Genomic DNA, 20,198 nt, shown 5'->3' on the forward strand with positions numbered 1-20,198 from the left:
AGTTAATCCAAGCAAAAGTGCTTAGGTCTAGCACAAAGATGTAACTGTGGTCCCAGATATTTCATGATGTGCTACTTGCTAACTTAAGGTGGTACCAGCCTTTTATATAAAGGAGTAAACGAAGGAATCTTAAGTGTTGAAGTAGCTTGCTGTGATATGTACCATGTCAGCATGTCATATTATAAGTTATACTCTAAAATCTGTAAGTTTTTCCAGGGCTTTGGGACTTGCTTTGCTTTTACAAATTGAAGATTTTATCTTCTAAAATGTGTAATGAGAGGCTCTCCCCCTTAGAGGGAGAAGCTCTGCCATTTGCTATAGGACAATTACGTTGTGCACCCTTGAAGGGAGCTACCTGTGACCAAATGGGCAAATTGATCAAATACCTTTAGGTGCTTTCTGTTTATGCAGTTTTTAGTGACTGCTAGCAAGTGGGAGGAAAAATAATAGAGTAAATAACAAAATGAATATAACTTTTTTTAATAGAAAATGTTAACCACTAATGCAAAAGTAGCAAGAGAATGCTCAATAACTGTTTACAAAACAATTGTGAAAACTGGGCAAAGATTAACTTTAAGACTGTATGATGTTTATATGGGATAGCAAGACCTTTCTTCAAGAGAGCTTCCCAAGTAGGTCAAACTCTGTAGTCCACCTGAGAAAAATATATTTCAAAGTTATCTTACTTCTATTTAGTATTGCCTTTTCATGCTGTAGTGAATTAGTTTTAAATCTGGAGCTATAATTAAGGTATTCACTTTATTGAAACAAAGTAATTCCTTTGATGTTCATGTTCTCCCTGTACAGCAGATATCAGAAGTCTGTTTAACTAACAAAGATGGTTGAAAAGTAAAATGAAATACTCTTTAGTGTTTCTGGTTTGGAAATACAAGTTAAGGCTATTGTTAATTATTTAACATTTGAATGTACAAGCCAAAACTTTATCTTTGAGTCACTGTAAATTATCTGATCTGATAATGTCAGTGTGTCTAAATTGATAGAAATGACACTTAAAATTAAAAATAAATTTAAATTTTCATTTAAAGGATTTGGTTTTTATTTAAAGAACTTCTACTGGGAACACATTTCTAGTCTGCAGGACAAAGTGTGGTAAAGGCAAAATAGACTCAATTTTGGTATCAAGTATAGCACTAAAGGGAGATGGAAACATTAAAAAAGACTTCAGTTGGGTTTAAGGTTTTCTTTTGCTACTCTTTTCTCCACTTCCAATTTTTACTTATGTGGTTTTCAGACATTTCACTTATCCCTTAGGTTAACTGATCCATACTTGAGGTTTAAGAGTTAGTTAACATCAACGTAAGTCTGATATCTCTAAGAGCCAACTTAAAAGGACCACAGAGTAAAATAATTTCTCTGGATAGCATCTTACTGAGGAATGTCTTAATCATCTAAATTCAAGATTAGTTAGTGATTGTTCTAGTCCCTTGAGAAGCCATAGGTGTGCTGCTCTGCAAATTAAAAGGCAAGTATTTTTGAAGATTAATGTTGGTGAAAAGGCTTTTTTTGCGTAAGTCATTCTAATAAACTTTTCTATATGTAACAGATTGCTAAGGGATGTCTTTGAGACTTAGTTTATTGAATACCAAATATTGTAGAGTTTTAGTTGATGGTGTTTTTGTTTTCTAGATCACAAGGTATTAAACATACTTTACCAGCATCTTCACTGTTAACAGAGTTCTTGAAATTATAGAAGTTGAACTTCTCTTGTCTCCACAATAGTCTTAAGCCACCTGCCTCGTTGCTGTTTTATGGAAACTTTCCTTCCTAAGTTGTAGACTGTCACAAAAACATCTCAATTGCCATATATTTGTTTCTCATGTGACAGCAATGTGTGGTTTAAATGTTCATGAACCTGTTTGAGGGTATCCTGTGGCATTAAAAGATCATTCAGAAACTTTCCTAATAAAATGTTCAGAACAGAAAGTCATGGAATCTGTAAATTCCTGTGCTGTCTGGGGTGTATTAACATTTAATTTGTGGTTCTAGGCTATTTTAATACCTGCAGTTGGATAGATAGTATTCATGAAGAATAGCCTTTGGTATTTCATGAAGATAAATGTAATGGTTATTTTCCCTTTTAGTTTCAGTGAGGCAAATTAACTCCTAGCATGCTTAAATGTGGACTAAAATCACGGGGCTATGAAGTTCTGTTAATGTAGCTGGCTAGGGATGAAGGCACTTTAAGCACTTCTAAATTCCATAGTTTAGAGTGAGGATATGGCTGATGTGAGTGGAGTTTTTAAGAGGTTTTAATCCATTTTAAGAGGTGTTGCTATTTTACTGAGAATGGATAATCTTGAAACTGTTCTAGGAGTACTGAAGCTTAGCCATGTTTAACTTCTCTATTTCTGCAAGTTCTGTTTGTTTCAGGTGCAGAAAGATGATACATAAGTAGGCTTAACAGCCTAACCTTTGGTGCTAATGTATTTTCACATGTGTAAGAAAGTAGGTGGATGAGTGAGCATGTTTGTGGTGATGAATTCAGCTTAAAAAACATTATTTTGGTTCTCATCAAAATTTGGCTATCTTAACAGGTAGTTGCAAGATCTTAAAAGGCAGACTGAAGTTTTTAATTATAAAAATGCATTCAAGGTTAATTCTTGCTACGTTATTTTGAAGTCTACACTAGTATTTGTTTTTCTGCAGGAGTAGGATTGTATTAATGATACTTTCTCATCTACAAATTGCAAACACCCCAATTTAATGTACTTTAATATTGTAATGATACTTTTTTGTGTAATGAAGTATCTTGTATTGAACACTTAAGTACTCTGATACCAAACACTCAGAAAATTAAAATACTTGTCAACACTTAAGCAGCTGTAAGAATGTTGTGAATCTTTGTTGTTGATGCAGCATGATCTATATGGAAAAAGCAAAAGGAAGGGTTTGAATATCTTTTCAAGCTTGGTACTAAACCTTTCAGAGTTTTTTGATTAAAAACTTGAAGGAGTAAACAGAAGTAGAAGGAACTAATTCATAATCCTTTATCATGGAAAAAGTTGATGGGACTGTGCCCATCACATTGGAGAGATGAAGTTTGAAAGTACAGCACCTCTTTCTTCTCTTGGGTTTTCTGCATGGGTGTATGGGAGGTACTTGGTTCAGAAAGTGACCTGGTCTTCCACTAACCTTAACTAAAATCTTGGACCATGTATTGTTTTCAGAGTCAGGAGATAATGAAAACACTACCTGCACCAGATGACAGTTATTTTGCCCAAGGAAGAAGTTTGAGGTGTTCAGCTGTAGAGTGGGTTGTGTACGTAAGTAGACAATAGTTTCCTTGAAGCAAAGGTGCTCTGTCAAATGAGCAGCTTGTGCAATTATACAATGAAGAAATAATCGCTGTAGTTCTGGGAAACCACAGGCCGAGGAACACTAAATACTCCTTATTTAAGAGTTGGGTAGCTATTATCTACAGCTATGCATCAGCACTATGATCAGTGGTTATTTTTCTAATTGCAAACTTAAGTATTAGAATATTTTTGTCTACTTCAGGCAAATGGGACATAATCATGGACTTAGGGCTACATACTTAAAAGGCTTTTTTGCATAATTGTCTCGCAGTAAAAATACAATCTACATTAGTTCCTTAAATAGTCTATATTTTCAGAAATACCCTAGTTTCACCATTAATATTTTCAAAAAGTATTTGTGGTATTGCTTCTGTTTTATGCTTGTAACCAAAATACGATTTAAATACAGGCCAAGTGTTAGGCACAGTTCTGGATTAGAGGCTGTATATGTCAAACTATTTTTTGAGGGACTTGTCTGACAACTGAAATTTTCATGAATGTTATGCTCCTGTTGTTTTTTCAGAGCTTGTATTTGCAGTTTTGAATCTGGAGAATTCCAGCTTTTTATTGTGGTTTAGAGGATTATAAATTTATACCTGCTGATTCAATGTATTGTAATTTTTAAATGCTACATCAAGATAAGAGGTTACTCATGAATTAACAGAGAACCTAATGGTTGTTGTAAGTTCTTGCCTATTCATATTGTGCTGGCTGTCCTCATTTCTAGGTAAATGTGTAAGGTTTTCTAATGCTGAATTTCTATAGAAGTAATTATAGCTCTACAAATATCAACAAAGATGAATTGGGACATAAAAACGACTGGCTATTTTGCATTCTGTGGAGGAAGTTTCAGAAGAATAGGCAACTTCATATAATTAATTTGACACTGCTTCATATAAAGAGTATATTATCAGTCTTAATAGCTTAATTTCTCTGCTGGTCCATGAATCACTGTTGGCTTTCTGGATTTCAGCAGTGTGATTTGGAGTGACATTCTATACTAGCAAAGGAGAATTGCACTTTGTTAATGGTTTAAAATCAGATAATGACTTTTCAAAACTGCTCAGAGGCCTATGTTATTCCAGGTTGAGTAGCTCCTTGTGGGGATGTTTCAGGAGTCAACATGTCAGTAAAGTGATTAAAATCTCATGATAAATGCAACTTTACATGCCTTATCACTGCAGTTGGGAAATACATGTTATGAGTTCTTCTAGCTGGTATGCTTGAGTAATTGCTATTCTGTGGGGTGGAAAAAAGAATCTATAAATACTAAAAAGTCTCCTTATTAAAAAATAATTTCTTGGACCCAGTCCTGCATTGGCCTTGCAGAGGCGGGGTAGGTAAAGAGGGAGCTCCCATTTTGTATAACATAAATTCAAGTGGAGATAAACTTAACTTTTAAAGCTACAGATTGTACTTTAATTATTTAGAATTTTAAGAGTGATGCCTGTGCTCACCTTGCAGGTCATTACTGTCTTTGCTGCCTTGTTGCTACTCATAAATGCTTTATCTTTAGAAAGAGCAAGAGTAAAATAAGCCACCAACCTCCAGCTGTGTACATTAATGTTCTTGGGGAGATCTTGGAGCTGCCCAGCTTCTGCTACTAAGTTGACAGGATGCTTCCGTTGACCTAGAAAGGAAACTGGAGTGTCTGTCCCAAAAACGCAGATCTGGCAGCCATTTAAACTGGAAAATAAGTCCTTTAATATATTTTAAGCTCTATGAAATGCAGTTGAGTAAAACTCTTACTGTCCCTTAGAGAATGCCAAACAAGCTCCATAAACTGTATCTAAATAGTCTGTGATTTTTTTTTGACAACATTTTGTAGTTCAAAAATAGTTGATATTCTGTTTGCTACTGTGAAATTCATCAAGGATGTTGCTTGAATGGGGAGGAGGAAAGGCCTTGAACTGATGGAAATGATGGGCTATGCCTGTGTTGGGGAAATAGAGCTGAACTGCAGGGTGTTTGGGGAGAATTAGATGTGTTGTTAAAATGCCCAACTAGGACATGTGCTTCAGAAGCGCACTTCTGATCTACCCTGGTCCGCTGGTGTGTATGCAGCAGAGGACTTCCAGGTTACTGTGCGATGTCTGATTGTGTGTGAAGTTGCTGACCTTTTTATTAGTTACAGGGATTTTTAAGAATCATTTATTTCAATAAACAAGCCTAAAAAGGAGTAGTGAAGCATAGGAAACAGTGTCCCTCCAAGCATTCAAAATTAAGTAGTTGTCCTTCTCTTTCCTCAAAAACCCGAGGAGTCTGGAGTTCATTTAAGTAGCCTTTTTGGCTTTGTCCCTTCAGGATAAAATGTGAATTTTTTAAAGTTATTCTCAGAGGGCTAGAGAATACTTTTGTGTGTGTGTGTTTGGAGGGGGATTTATTAGCAAAAGCTGAGATTTCACATAACTATATGCCCTCAGGGTGGAATTTGCTGCATTTGCTTATAATAAAGCTGATGCTCGCAGTTTTATTGCAGTTTTTGCAAAGCTGAGAATCCTCACTTCCAGTTTGGTTGGGCTTTACTTGCTCTGTGCCTAATGCCTCTAGGATTGTAGAGCTCAGCTAGGCACTGAATATGGAGAATGCTAATTTCTTCTTGGAGCAGGCCTGGAACATCATATACCTTCCAGGGGCCATTTACCTTATAGGTAAGTTCACTTATAAGAACAGCCAACAGAACCCGCAGAAGTGGCGTTTTGTCTAGTGTTGTGGTTATTCTATCTGCATGCTGGCAGCTGCAGCCTGAGGAACTACCCAAAAGACAGAGAAGGCAACAGGGAGGGAACAAGGAGGAGCGCCTCCTGGTCTTGCTCTCAAACTGGGAGTTGAACCTTGAACCTTCCTCCCATCTGAGGTGCTGGTTGGCTCCTGATGGAGAGCATGACCTCTTAGCGTGAGCAGAGGGAGCTCTTCCCCCAGTGCTTGTTTTGGAGCGCTGAACTGGGGAACTTTCTGAGCCCTTACCTTATGTCTGCCTCTTGGTGGGAAGGGATGAACAGTGTTAAACAGCAGAACAGAGTATGAAGGAATTTCAGCTATATTTGCACTTGGTTACTTGTCCTTAGATTAATTAAACCCAGCAGAACACCACAGTGTTCTGAATTCCACTGTGGATTTCAGCATAGCTGCAGAAAACCCCTCTGGATGCTAAGCCTTGGTGCTTCTGTGACCCAACGAGCCCTGCGCTCGGGGCAGGCCTGGCCCTGCGGGAGAGACTCCTTGGGGATCACTGGGGTCCTAGCGCTGGGCGCGGGGCCCTGCTGCACCTTGTGGTGCCGGGCAAGGCTTTATGAGGAACTGCTACAAGGGCTTTCATTTCCCAGTGTCTTCTAAAGACCCTCATAAAACTCAACCTAAATATACACATACATACGTATACAGGACCGATATAGATATAAAACAAGGCGGTGTGTGTATTCGGATCGCTGGCCGAGGCTGGGGTAGACCTGGCGGCCGTGGCGGCGGCCCCCGCAGCGGGGCTGGGGCTCCCCGCGGTTCTACCTTAAGGGGCGCGTTGACATCAGGCGGGCGGGCCGGGGCGGCGGAGGGCGGGAGGAGAAGGAGGAGGCGGGATTTCCTGTGCTGGAGGTCAGCTGTGCGCAGCGCCTCGCTCGCGCCCCGCCGCCTCGCTCCTCGGCTCGCCGCGCCGGGCCCGCGCGGAGGCTGCCGCGCCGCCCCCCGCCCGCCTCGCAGAGGGATGTGTAAGGCACAGGATGCCCAGCAGCACCGGCAAGAGGTTTAAACCCACCAAGTACATCCCTGTCTCCACGGCGGCCGCCTTGCTAGTGGGCTCCACTACTTTATTTTTTGTTTTCACGTAAGTAGCGCCGAGGGTTGCTTCTCCGCGGGGGCGGCAGGAGGGCGGGTGGGGAGGGGGCCGCCGCGGAGGCTCTGGCAGCGCTCAGTGGAGCCCCCCGCGCCGTGGGGCCGGGCCGCGCAGCCCCGCGGCCGATCCGCGCGTGTTTATGTAACGGGGCGAGGGGGCTTCGCGGGAGGCGGCTGCTCCTCGCCCAGCGCTTCTCTCCCCGGCACGGAGCTACCCGCGGCTCCCCCGTCCCGGCGCCCCTGAGCCCGAGCCGGCTCCTGCCTCGCCTCTCTCCTTCCTCCCCTTTACATAAACTTGAGCCATGTCGCCGTTAACCCTTCCTCTGCGCGCCGAGGTGCTCTGCAGCCTCAGGAGATGCCTCCAAGCCCCGTTGGGAAACGCGCTCCAAGCGAGCCGCCTTCGGGATGGCGACCAGGTTGTTCTCTGGGTATCGAGGTTTTTCTCTTGTTTTCGTGCTCTGCCTTTGCCTGGGTTTTGCCACAGTTGAATTTTTAACTGAGCACAGTGATGCTGTTGGGAGCAGGCAGCTTTCTAAGAGTGTGAGTACGTGTCCGTGCTGTTATCCATCTTGGTTTGGCTGTAATACGAGTCTCGAGGTTTCAAAATGCTTGTTACCAGTGCAGCAGTCGTAACATGACGTCTCGGAATAAAACACAAGTGTCGTTTCATCTTGACGGTCCCTTAAAACAAAAACTTTTGACATCGAGTGATGCTCTTGCCTCAATGTGCCTTGGTTTGCAATTGCTTGGTTTTAATGCATTCGGTGTGCAGACAGGGTCCCCTTGCAGGACGTTGGACTAGTTCAGCACCGAGAATGGCTACGCACGGACTCGGGTCGTGCATCGTTACCGACTGCTTGTAGGCAAGAGCTCGACAGGAGTTGGCCTGTGAGCCCTGCAGTGCAGACGGCCCTTGTGCACCTCAAAATGTTCACCACAAGAGCGGTTTCTAATGCTAAGAAAGGGCTCTTAACACCAGCGTTTTCCTTTCCCTGCATCTTGAGAGGTGGATGGACGTGTGCCCCAAGTATTTGGGAAGCTGTGTGTTTGTTTTCACATGATACTCTGAATGTGGAGCTACAAATGGCTGAGTGATGTAAGACCTTCCTGGTAACACAGTTGTTGTTGAAACATCCTTTTGGCGGCAGGACTTCACCCGAGATGGTCCTTCCAGGATCTGTTACTGTACAGAAGAAGCAATTGACTTTAGTCTCTTACTGACTCTAAAACTTGATTCTGCGCCCTCTGTTATCAGTGAATAATTACATGCAAAATGAAGTATTTTTAGGCTTTCTCCATATTGTAGCTTGGCCTGTGCTTCCTAACGTGTTAGTAAATCTTTTGAGGATTGTCCCAGACATACGTTTGCTGCCGTTGCCAAGTCTTGTGTGTAATAAAAGTAACACATAATTGAGCAACTGTTGTCAAGCTGTATCTGAAGCCCTGTCCCTTCAAAGATACTCGGATAAATTTGTATGAAATAGCTGTTGGTTTTTATTAGAACCTATCTTTCCCTAGGAATTGAAGGGAGCAGTGCACAGAAGATTGAAGCGTCTTTTGTGGTGGTCTGTTTTCTATTCCTGAGCATTTCTATCTCTCTCGCTCTGTAGGCACTGGCTTAAAATTGCTTTAAGCAATATTATTATTGCAATCCATGTTATGCCAGTCATAACACACACATTTGATCAGATGAAGATCTGGCTATGTTTTCATTATTTCTATGTATATGATGTTAAGCACCTTAGTGCTTAACTGCTGTGCTTGTTAATGAGCTTACCTGTGTGTAAATACACAAAACTAATCAATGGATGGGGCTCGCCTATCAAAATCTGGGTATAGATCAACTAGGTGGCACAAACTCACTGCTGTAGAGCTGAATAATGATTTATATATATATTATATATATGGAAAATTTGAATGATTACTTTAAATCACTTACTACAACAAACATATATCCTCCCTGGGCACTGCAAGCTTTTCTGAGTAATTTCCATGCAAAATGGAGGCTGTGACTGGGCTTTCCCCCTAGACATGTTTGTGGGCTCAAGCCACATGGTGTAAGTGTCATCAGCCTGATGAAAAGGCCTTTGAACTTGAAGGGCAGGGTTAGCTTTTTAGCAATGTAGTCTTTATTTTTAGCTTTTGTCCAAACAGTTTGCTAAAAGCAGCGCAGAAAGTCTGTTAGAAACACACAGTGTGCACTATTAATTCATGGTGGTGTTGGTCAGCAGTACTCTTTTAATCTGGGAAAATTCCTCTATCAATTCCGCTTTATTCTTTTTGCTCTGTTAACTGTTTCGGAGTCACTGTATCCCTGGTCTATTCCATCTGGTTTTATGAGGGGGAACTAAACTGTTTAGCAATCCAGAGTGTTGCCTGGAAAGGCACCAAATTGGAGTTGTTCTGCAGACTCTCAGGTCTCCATGTGTGTTCCCTTCGGGGTAAGCGCAGGCAGAGGAGTAGGTGGTCTAATCTGTCACCCTGGGAGAATAAACAAGCGGTAACTCTAAGCACTATGGAGGAATGTGTAAATAATGTTATACAGAATGATTAGCTTAATTTACTTATGTGCGGAAATCAAATGGAGGCATAATGAAGGAAGGACCAGATCTGTTTAGCATTCCACAAATTCAGACTCATTCAGCTGTTGCAGACCTGAACTGATTTCTTCCAAATCTCTTTTTTTCTTCACTTTTCTTATAATGCTTTTTGGTAACGATAATGATTTAGACCATTTCAGTGAAGTCTGTGGTTTTATGGCTTGGACCACAGGCTGCTGTGATGTAAATTCTAATGCGTTCACCCAGGTTCTTGTGAACTTCCCACTTTATCTGAGGTTGCATAACTGCAGTATTAATACACCATGCAGCCTAGTCATCTCCAAGTGTAATGCTGTAATGCGTAACTTCCCATAGCGAATAACCGTGCTGGACCTCATAATTCTCCTAAGTTTTATAAATTATTTGTTTAGCAGTGATTAACCTGAACTTGTGAATTCTGGTTTAGCAGCTACAATACCTGCATCTATAGATTTCAGAGCTTGAAATGTAAGGAAAAACTTTAGCTTAAAGGAAATGCTATGGCACATTTTAGTAATGGGAAAATGAATCTTTTCATCCCTTTGTTGAATATTGTAGACTATGAATTTCTACTAATACTCATTTCAAGGCTGTACTTTTTGTAGTGTGTGTTACCTGAGCATCTATAGGATATGGTAGAAACATGAGGTTAATAACAAAAGTACAGGTGCCACTAGTTCTTTGATGTAATGGGAAACAGCAAAGATGTGTTCTGTAGGAGCATGTTGTTGTGTTGTACATTGTTCCCTTAACTGGGGTAATCAAATGGGTAATTTTCTGGGTGAAGTCAAAGCACCAGGAAAATGAAAACTCATTTAGTGAATACTGAGCATAAGTCTGTTCATAGAAGTGGTACTGGGATGTAATCGTGGGTCTCTGCCCCAGATATATGCGACTGGGAGGCCAATGCAGTCTGCGACATGGGAATTTAATAGCAGCAGCTCTCGGGAAATATCTGAGGAATGATAGACGGGTGTAAAGGAGAAGCTGAACTCAGCGGGAATGGCAAGAAAATAGGGAAAGCCTCGACCAGGCTGGATCCTGGCTCTTCAGCTGGTGAGGGAGGATCAGGGCAGAACAGCGGCCAGACTGTACTTGGCTGCAGGGCTACTCGTCCTGTCAAGAGGGAGAGCTCGGCCTCCTGCGTGGAGGTTTAAATTTCATTTTGCACTCCCTGCACACCACTATATCCTGTTACTGCATTCCATGAATGGGGAAGTCCTGCTGTTTTTGCAATGGCTTGAAGATATAGTGTAGCTGTGTGTTCGTTCGGATGCATTTTTATTATGATAAATGCATTTCTTATGAATTAACTCCACCTCCCCAGAATTATGTGATGCTGACTTGAATAGCATTAAAATAAATACAGAATGGAATTTTAAAATTTGAAATTATAGTAAATATTCTGGCTGGTAGTTAATGGAAGTGTAATTGTGTCCTTCAAATTCCTGAACTGTCTTTCAGAGCTCATCTTCCCATGACTTCTGTGTTCACAGATCACAAGGGAAGAAAACTTTTGCTGGTGAATGACCCAACTTAACAGAGGGTCATTATGGCATTTGCAAATTTGATTTGTATCCAAAGATTGTGTTCTTACCTAAAGCAGGTTAAGAGCTTCAGCAAGCTCTGGTTGCAGATGTTCAGCTGCTCCCCTCCAGCAGGTCAGTGCTCTCATTTCAGTTGGAACAAGTAGTAAAACGTGATTTTTAAGTGTATATTACAAACGTTCTGTAGAAGCTCATCTGCCTTGTCTGCTTCCAGCCCTTCCAAGGTTGCCTTTGGCCCTAGGGATGCCAGGTGTGGAAAAAGAACATATTGTCTTGAGCTTTAAATGCTCTTCACCACTTAACACTATCAACTCTCTCTGTTTGTTTGTTTATTTCTTTATATGAGTCAAACAAATAAATCATTAAGATTAGTTGAGGGAAGCTTCACAAAATACTCGTACGGTGATAGCCATATGGATCACGCTGCATGGAGGAGAGTGGGTGTACAGAAATAGTGTACATCAGTTTATTTAAATGAATTTCAAAACTATCTTCACAGGGAATTCAAGCAGTGCAATTTTGTGGGAAGAAAAGCCAAATACTTAAAAAAATGCAAAACTCAGAAGGTTAGCTTACTGAGATGCTTAAATATTTTCCATCTTAAATGGAAAATTTAATGGCAGGTAGTCCTTTTCCACTCTGCTTGCAAAGAGAAAAGACTGAATGTGGAAAAGGTCGGGCTTTCTGGACTGACCTAAGGCCTTGTCCTGTCTGTGAGGCTTTGAAAAATGTTTATTCTTGTTGTGACAAAGTCATGTCCTTCTCTTAACCTGTGGCAGTTTCATCTATGCGTATAATTTTTGTGAAGACAATGTAGATACATAACTGTTGGGAGATGAGGTAGAGGCAATCTCAACAGGAAGGTCTCTCTGACTGAAATGTGGGAAGTTACTTCTTTATGGTGGAACAGAGCTCAGTTTTGCAGCTGTCAGGCAGTAGATCCCATTGTCTTCACTGCCACAGGGACCAGCAGAGCTGGCAACACAGGACACTTCTGAAATTCATTAAAATCAGTTCTTATAGAGAAGATCGTTAGAGATCTTATAGAGAAGATCATTCTTATAGAGAAGTTCGTGATCAAAAGTAGTGCTCTGTCCTCCTGCAGGTTGGCAGAGGGAGGTAGGAATAGCTTTAAGGATCTTTCCTGCATTGATGGCAATAAATAGCTAAATATCCCCAGCTGTAGGGTGCATAGCCATCGCAGTGGCGTTTGAATGCTAATTGTAGATGCAGTTTTACCAGCAGAATAGCTAATGCACTGAAGTTATTCCTGCACGTTGGCCATCCGCAGCTGCAGCCGGTGTGATTTACGCCTCTCCCGACCTCCTCTCCGCTCTTCCTAACGAGCGGAGTTCCAGGGTGCGGGTGTGTGGAAACAGCAATGAAAGGCGGTCGCAATTAGCTCCGGCTGAGCTGCCCCGTCTTTGTATGGGATGCATGAAAAGGCTCTTCTATTTTTGTTTAAGGTCTTTTTCGAGATACTAATTTAAACACGATCCATGTTTGTCCAAGTATGCCGCACATGTATCCTCTTATAAATAGCAACAGTCTCTGTGCTCGAACAGCATGGGAGCAGGCTCATTTGTTTTGAGCAATGTAAACTGAGGGATGCTACTGCTCAAAACATAAAACTGCTTCAGCTGCGGCGCGGACGGGCTTGGTGCAGCTTTGATATTGAGGTTCATCTACCTAGGGCAGTTGCTGACTACTCACCGGGAGTTTTGTTTAGCTTGCATCAAGTGATGTGTGAAATACAGTAGTATGGGGGTATAAGCTACTTTAGAGCATGAAATAGATGTGTAGTGGAGCGGGGGAAGCATCTTGAAAGCCGAAGCATTGATGTACTTGTATAATCAGTGCAAAAGTGGAAAACTGATTTCCTGACCTTTGATTTGAGCCAATACATGTTAACTCCCTTCTTACTAAGCAAAGGACAGTGTTCAGTTTGGCTGTGCTGGTAGCGACTGCTGTTAGGTGATCGTGTGTGTCATTGGGACTCATGGGGCTGAAATAGTAATGCTGGGGCTTTTTTTAATGGAAATTTTGATTCTAGTTTCCATAAATCTTTAGCCAGTAAGCTGTGTCCAGAAAGAGGATTAATTAGTCTTCTGCAACTGCTCATGCAGTATGGCTAGATTTGCTGCCAGGGTGTCTAAAGTGCCTAAAACTTAAGGTCAGAGGTTGCCTCTATGTTGGAGAAAGCTGAACTCTGTTATGCAGACCTTGACTCTTTTTCTAGGGATGGGTATTAAGGAATAAACCTTACAGCAACCTGCACTCAGCTATTGCTGAGGTTACCATGGCGCTCTATTTGTGAAAGTGCAAAGGCAGAGTTTGTAGACTTCAAATGCAAAATCATTATGAAATATCTGTGTTCTGCTGCTGTGCACTGCGATATCCAGTAACATGGGACAGCGGAGCCAGGAGCCGAGGCAGAAAATCTCTCGCATTTTGGACCTGAAGCTGAGCACCAGAGCAGCTGCTCGCCAAGTACGTGTGAATCATTTTGTTGTGTGCTTTAATATTGTATGAAATCTCATAATTAGGAAGTGCTGCCCTTCGTGCACGGCAATAAGGAATTTATAGAGCAAGGCAGGCAGTGTGAAGGCAGGAGTACTATAAATACACGTTTTTGTCAAGCACATATAAGAATGTCATCGTTTTGGGGGAAAGGTGAGGAGCTCAGAGAGGTCAACTAACTGCTTGGAATAAGGCTTGTACGTGCAGCTCGGAGATGAGGGCTCTCCCTGTACCCATTTGGGATAAACTGATTGCAGAATATTCTTGTATGAACTATTTTTAAGTTGGAGCCTAACAAAGCAAGCTTGAAACTGCTTAAATATGGAAGAGCTTCCATAAATAAAGTTAGACCCTGTCTTACTCTCCCAGGAACCTTAAAGCCAAATTGGCATTTACATTAGCTCCCTATCAGGTCTTCAGGGAAATAATCCAGTGTAATATCTACATCAAAACAATTTTAAGTACGGTGCTGGGAATAAGTATATGAACAGGCACAATTTGCATATAAACATAGGTCAGTTATGAAAATGCTTTGCAAAGGGAAAGGTTGGGCCTGAAGCTCTCCTGGCTGCCCGGGTCCCCGTCAGCGGTAGGAGGCAGGTGTTTTCTTCTGGAAAAAGGCTTTTTCCTTCCCTTTGCAGACAGTTCTGTTTCAATCACTTCTGGGGATTGTTTTCATGGAGTAGAGAGCGCTCCCAAAACGCGCTGACCCGGTGATGGCCGCAGGAGGCTCCCGGCTGGACAGCCCTCCGGAGCCGCTCCACCGCCTCGGCTGGTGTCCTGGGCGCCACAGGGATGGAAGAGGCTCTTGGTGACATTGGCATGGGCAGCATCACATGGGCAAAGCTCCCTATAACACGGTGGGGCTGGTTTTTGTTTGCGTTGTTTTGTTTTAATTGGTCTTCTCTAGGTTGTTCTATTTCTTCCTGATCGTCAGTTCCACCTTCTGCAGCTGATCGGGTACCTGACTGAAGTGCTAAGAACTGTTTGAGAAATGTGTACAAATGAGCCCAAACTGCTATACATAGAGCTGTAACAGCAACAGGGCGCGTGTGCCAACCCTGTTGCAGCATAATATAGTTATGCATTAGTTATATAATACATTTATAATTTAGCATCTTCATTCACAGGGTCATTGCAGCTCATCATATTCTTTAACTATTTTAGCACTGAATGCTAATTATGCTGCAGAGGCTGGAGTGAAAGTCTGTGTAGCAATACAGCTCTAGAGATGGTTCTCACACTAAATGCGTTTGGAACAACTTTGTGCAAAGTGTCAGCCTCTATCTGCAGCTCTTGATGTGACTGGTACAGGAGCAGGGCAGCTTTGCATGTGTTGCATTTTGTGTAAGTGGCTAACAAGTATTCCGGAGCAAAACAACAGGAACTGGTAATGTTTTCATCAATTATTATCCTGGTATTTCTGCACTCGGGTAATTCTGCACCTAAAATGGCTGCTTGGGGATACGTGGCACGAGCCAAAAAAGGAGGTAGCAAAGGGCTGAATTTGATGAGGAAACCTCCGTTTTGTGTGCTGAGGTTGACCCAGCATCCACAGGCACGTTCTCCCCAGCAAAGGGCGTCAGTATTTGCCACTTAAATTTCCAACTGCAAAAACAAGGCCGGATTAGAACAACAGGATTTGCTGGGTGTGGCCCTTAAAGCACCATAAGTAAATGTGAGGTTTTAAGTGCAGAGCGGAAACTTCCGACCCGGCCGGGCTCTGCCGCAAGCCCTGCCCGTGTTACTCTGCGTTAGCGGAGTTAAAGGTGGGGATAAAAACCCACCTGTGAGATGCTCCCAGGAAGCAGGGGTGGAGAAGGATGTGGCATGGGGAGAAGGTTGGTTCCTTGGTAAGAGCTGTGTCTGGTCACGTTATCTTCTCCGAATCCTCAGGAATTGGCTTTTGATGGATGCATTGCAAGGAAGAAGAGCTGCAGTCCTACATGTGGCAGCGAATCTGTCCGTGGAGGGGCAACGCCTGGTCACGTCGGAGCTCCTGGATGCTCCTTGCTAGCAAGGAGAAGCTCCTGCTCCGTCAGAGGGCAAAGCTGTGAGGGGTAAGGAGCCAGAGAAACACTCGGACATGTGCGTGTGCCTGCGTTCAAAGGCGGGTGCTTTTGTGGTTAGAGCTGTTAGCAGGGCCGCCTGCTCTCTTGAGGTCCTAGCTCTGCAGAAAGCTCTCTCATCTCCCTGGCAAATTGCTTAATCCTTCTGCTGCCTTAAGCACAGGATTTTCTGTACTCCGGGGCTGTTTCTCACATTGGCAGCTGGCAGGACAACCCGTGCGCTGGCTCCTTGGCTGGCAGCCTGCCCTGCTGCTTCGGGCCTCCAGTCCATGAATGCGAAGGCAACGTTATTGCCCTGTCTCTTGCCCAGGGAAACTGAGGCACGGAGACCAGCACGGCCCATGTATGGCTGCTTTGGTGGCGCTGCATGTACAGGCTGGTGCCCTGTGGGGCCAGGGCTCAGCTGGGCACACAGCTCCTAGAGAAGGTTTATCCTGGAGCTACTTCTTGGCCTAACGTCCGATTGAGCCGTCCTCAACACAAGCCTTGCACTTGCAGGAAAACTTTGCTGCTTTAAGGTGTTAATCCGCACCAAAAGGGCAGTGCCCATGCCAAAGCCTCGCTGGCCGCCTCCGCGTTCAGCAGGAACGTGTGTCCTTCAAACCTGCGCTTGTGCCTCGTCCCGCAGCGGCCGGCAACGCGCGCTGAGCGGGCTCGAGCTGAACACGGCGTCTGCGGCTCGAGAGCTGAAAAATTAATGTTTCCTTCGCTAGCCTGCTGCGCTTGATTTATAATTCATATCTGATAAAATGAGAAATGCACTTCTGAGCCAACTCTCGTCTCGGCATTTACTTTCTAGGTTTTTTTAATTCCTCCCTCAGTGGATGTAGGAAGGTTGTGAATCTGGGGCTGTGCAATGCTCTGGAAGCAAGAGGATTTTCTAGATTAGAGGTTTCTGTCTTGTTCCTCATTAAAGAGCTCTGTAATGTTAATCTGTGAATTTATCTGATCCAGAAAAAGAAGCAGAATTGGGCCTGGTCATTAAGAACAAAGATGCCCAGCAATCTGCTAACTAGACAGTCTCTTCTGTGGCAGAACTGGGCCTGGTTTGAAGGAGCCCTCCTGCCTGGGGTGAAATGCTGCTCATTGTACCTGGCAGGGCTTCTTTTTAACTGCTTTGCAAATGAGGAAAAGGTATTTTGAGGAAAAGGGTTTATAGTTATGCTGAGATGATCAATTGGACGGTCAGCATCTGATTCAGAATTGTCTCCCAATTTTCCCTTCTTGCTCAGTAGATCATGCCTTTATTGTGCCTACTGGTGAAGATGTATAAGAATTACCAAAGTTTAAACCTGATTCTGCTCTCCCTATGTATCGATTCGAATCTTGTTGCAAGATGACTATTCCTAGGTACCCAGGTGGTTGCATGCTTGGCTTGAACCTCTGTGAGTTGCTGGTCCTCTGGGCTGCCTGGCTCCCTCCAGCTGCTTCTGCCATCCTCCACCATCACCCAAAGATGGGGTTTAGATATCTGTAAACTCTTTAGGTGTCTGCAATTCTTAAACAGCTTCACTGTTTTTTTTCTTTGAGCACTGGTCAGTTCTGAACTTGGTGCTTCCTGAAAGTTAGAAAGTCTAAGTCAGTCCTCTTGAACAGCCCTTTCTGCAGGGTGATGGTCTAGAAACAGGTCGTGCTGGCTTTTTGCGTTTAGAAAATGGTGATTCAAGCTGAACTAGCTCTTTTGGAAGAAACTCAAGACAAAGTTGCCTCTCTGCCCTCATGTAAATGGGTGTGGGGTCGGGATGGAAAGGCAGGAGCAGGAGTGTAGAATCTACTGCTGTTTGAATTAATCTTGCAATGGGCAAGGATTTCTTCTTTCAGCTTTTTCCCCTCCATCTTTGTGTGCTGCTAAATTAAATCTCTTACCACTCTGTAGCCTCTTCCTTAGATAAGAGATGCTCTGAATTCCCAAGGCAGTGGCACAGAACATGGTATTTTTTTCCCCAGGGGTGTAAAAACACTTAACCATCACATTCCTAGTTTCACCTTTATCTCGAAAGCTGTTGGAGGGCAGGTGCATCAAGGGACACTCAGAATAATCCCTGCGGATTTTCACTCTGTGCTATAGGAGCCCTGTCTGGTACCTGTCTAGAAGGCAGGAAGTTGTCAAAAATCAGTAGAGCGACACAGAATTCTTAACGTGTTATTAATACACTGCGTGCAGATTAGTTTTCTTTCTGTGCTTATTTAACTACATCTTGGAAATTGCCTCTTATAATCACTAAATGAGCAGAGGATTATGCACTGCTGCTCCACTTCTCATGCTTAAAATGAGGTCATATATTTGAAATCTGAAATTCTTTGTTTCATGCAGAAAATAGCAAGAAACAAAATCAGGATTCCTGTATTCCTAAAAGGAGATGCTGCATGTTCAGGTCTCTTCCATTATGGGTTTCTCTAAGCCTGTGAAGAGCCAGAGGTCTCTGTTTTTTATTGAGTAAGTACAAAACATGTTAAAACTATTTGTGTGCCGTAGCTACGGCCAGTCAGAAGTTCCTGTTCATTCCCCAGCAATGCGACAATCCAAAAACCAGCTTACGTGCCGACGTTAGTGGGGCTTAGGTGCATTCCACATTAAATACATAACTGGAAATAAAGTGCCCATCTCCCGTTTTGGATGAGCCTGGAAGGAGGAAGATTTGGGCACCGTTGAGCAGCCGCTCCCGGTGCCAGCCGGGTGTCGCGGCCCTTCCCGCCGCTGACGGCTCTCTCAGGGCCCGCGTCCCGCTGCGATGACAGCTCCTTGGAAGCTCTCCACGGATTCCTCGGGATTGGCGCAGCCCCAGCTCCGCAGATTAGTGGTCAGAAGAGACTGTTTGGAGGGCACAAGTCTATCCAATTTGTCATGTTGATTTGATTCTTTTTTTAATTAACACTTAGCAAAGCGTGTCAGCGAAGTGCCAAAAAGACAAGAAATGATCAGCGAAAACATGTTATTGCAACATATGATGCTGTTCCGTATTATCAAGGGAAGATGATGTTTAAATATAGCATTTTTTTCTGTTACTTTTGTTAATTTTATGGTCAACAGCACTTAAATGCTATAGTCTTCAAAATAAATTCCTTTTTAGCTTTTTCGCCCTTTTATTTTTCTTCCTCACTCCTCCTCCTTTTCCTGAATTCTTTTACAGTCCAGTGTCTTCATTAAAGTAGTTCAGTTTTTTTTTTTTTTGGACTATTTTTGCCTTCTGTGCGATGTCTCTAACTTTAGCAGATGATTGGCAGCAGTTATGGAAGTAAATACAATAGCCTGGAGTCTTTTTTTTTTTTTTTTTTTTTAAAGATCCTGTGTGCATGATCAGGATTAGTAAAATCTTGCTGGCCAATTTTTTAAGCCAGTTTTCTCCCTCCCGGATATTTTTAAAGAATCAAGTTTTTATACAGCCCCTGCCTCGGCGCGCTGGGTGACACTTGTCCCTTTGCCATTCAGCCCTCGATGCTGAATCGCGAGGGCAGGGGAGGTCAGCATGAAAGTTTGGGAGGGCAGAGCCCGTGTCGCAAGCTGCTTTTCCTGCACTTTTCCTCGCCTCGAGGGTTTATGCAACGTTAGCTCTGGAGTCACCAAGGCAGGGCTCACATTTTAGAACCAGGCTCTGCGGGAGGCCTGGGCTGTGTGTTGGGGCGACACTGGGTCACTGGGCTGGCTGCAGCCCTGCATAAGTCATGGTGGGAAAATCCCCCTTCCAGGCTCTTAATCCACAAGTCTGTCTTCTAGTGAGATTTTCCAACGTATAGAGAATATGTGGTTGGGAGCCCTCTGGGGAGAAGGGCATTAGATGTGTGAGGTTATCAGTAAGGAAGATAGTCCTACAATTGTATGCATCTTTATATGCAAGAAAAGGAGACTGACCAAGAAATGTTAATGATACCGAAAAAGCCATTTTGACCTTCATCCTCCCCAGCTGTTGCACCAAGGCCAGTCAGAGAAGGTGAGAGGAAGTCAGCTTTTTGTTAACCTTTCTGTTTATGAGCTGCTTATTTATTTTGTTGCTCTTAACAAACCCTGTCTTCAGGAAAATTGGCTAATGTGAGCACGCAGGGATGGCTCACTCTGAGTTCTGAAAATCCCTGAAACGTTGCCGTTGTGGTTCAGTGAGTCATGTCAATGTGACTTCTTCAGACGTGACTCGAGTGTCTTCCTTTGTGCGGATTCCTGGGCAGCTCCTGTGCCTGGTCGCGGCCCGGCCGAGCCCGCGCGGGGAGCTGCGTTCACCTGCAGGGCTCAAACGTGCAGCAGTTCTCAGGCATCCAAAGCTGATGGTGACGCTGACCTCCCCTGAACCGCCACTTGAAACCTCCATGAACTCTTGTATTTCCTTACCTCAAAGCTTCTAAATG

General features: G+C 43.3%; 1 protein-coding gene across 1 annotated transcript in view; it reads left to right on the top strand.

Moving 5' to 3' along the window:
• Window positions 1-6,963: 6,963 nt before the first annotated feature.
• Window positions 6,964-20,198, top strand: part of ZDHHC8 (zDHHC palmitoyltransferase 8) — a 94,638-nt gene continuing 81,403 nt past the window's right edge. Inside the window, exon 1 of the mRNA XM_088532426.1 lies at window positions 6,964-7,137. Coding sequence (XP_088388552.1) covers window positions 7,034-7,137 — 104 coding nt within the window. The 5' untranslated portion in view covers window positions 6,964-7,033. The remainder of the gene's footprint in view (window positions 7,138-20,198) is intronic.

Source organism: Tinamus guttatus, unplaced genomic scaffold, assembly GCF_059628265.1.
Source record: "Tinamus guttatus ecotype Peru unplaced genomic scaffold, ASM5962826v1 Tinamus_guttatus_pri_ptg000459l, whole genome shotgun sequence".
Taxonomy (NCBI): domain Eukaryota; kingdom Metazoa; phylum Chordata; class Aves; order Tinamiformes; family Tinamidae; genus Tinamus; species Tinamus guttatus.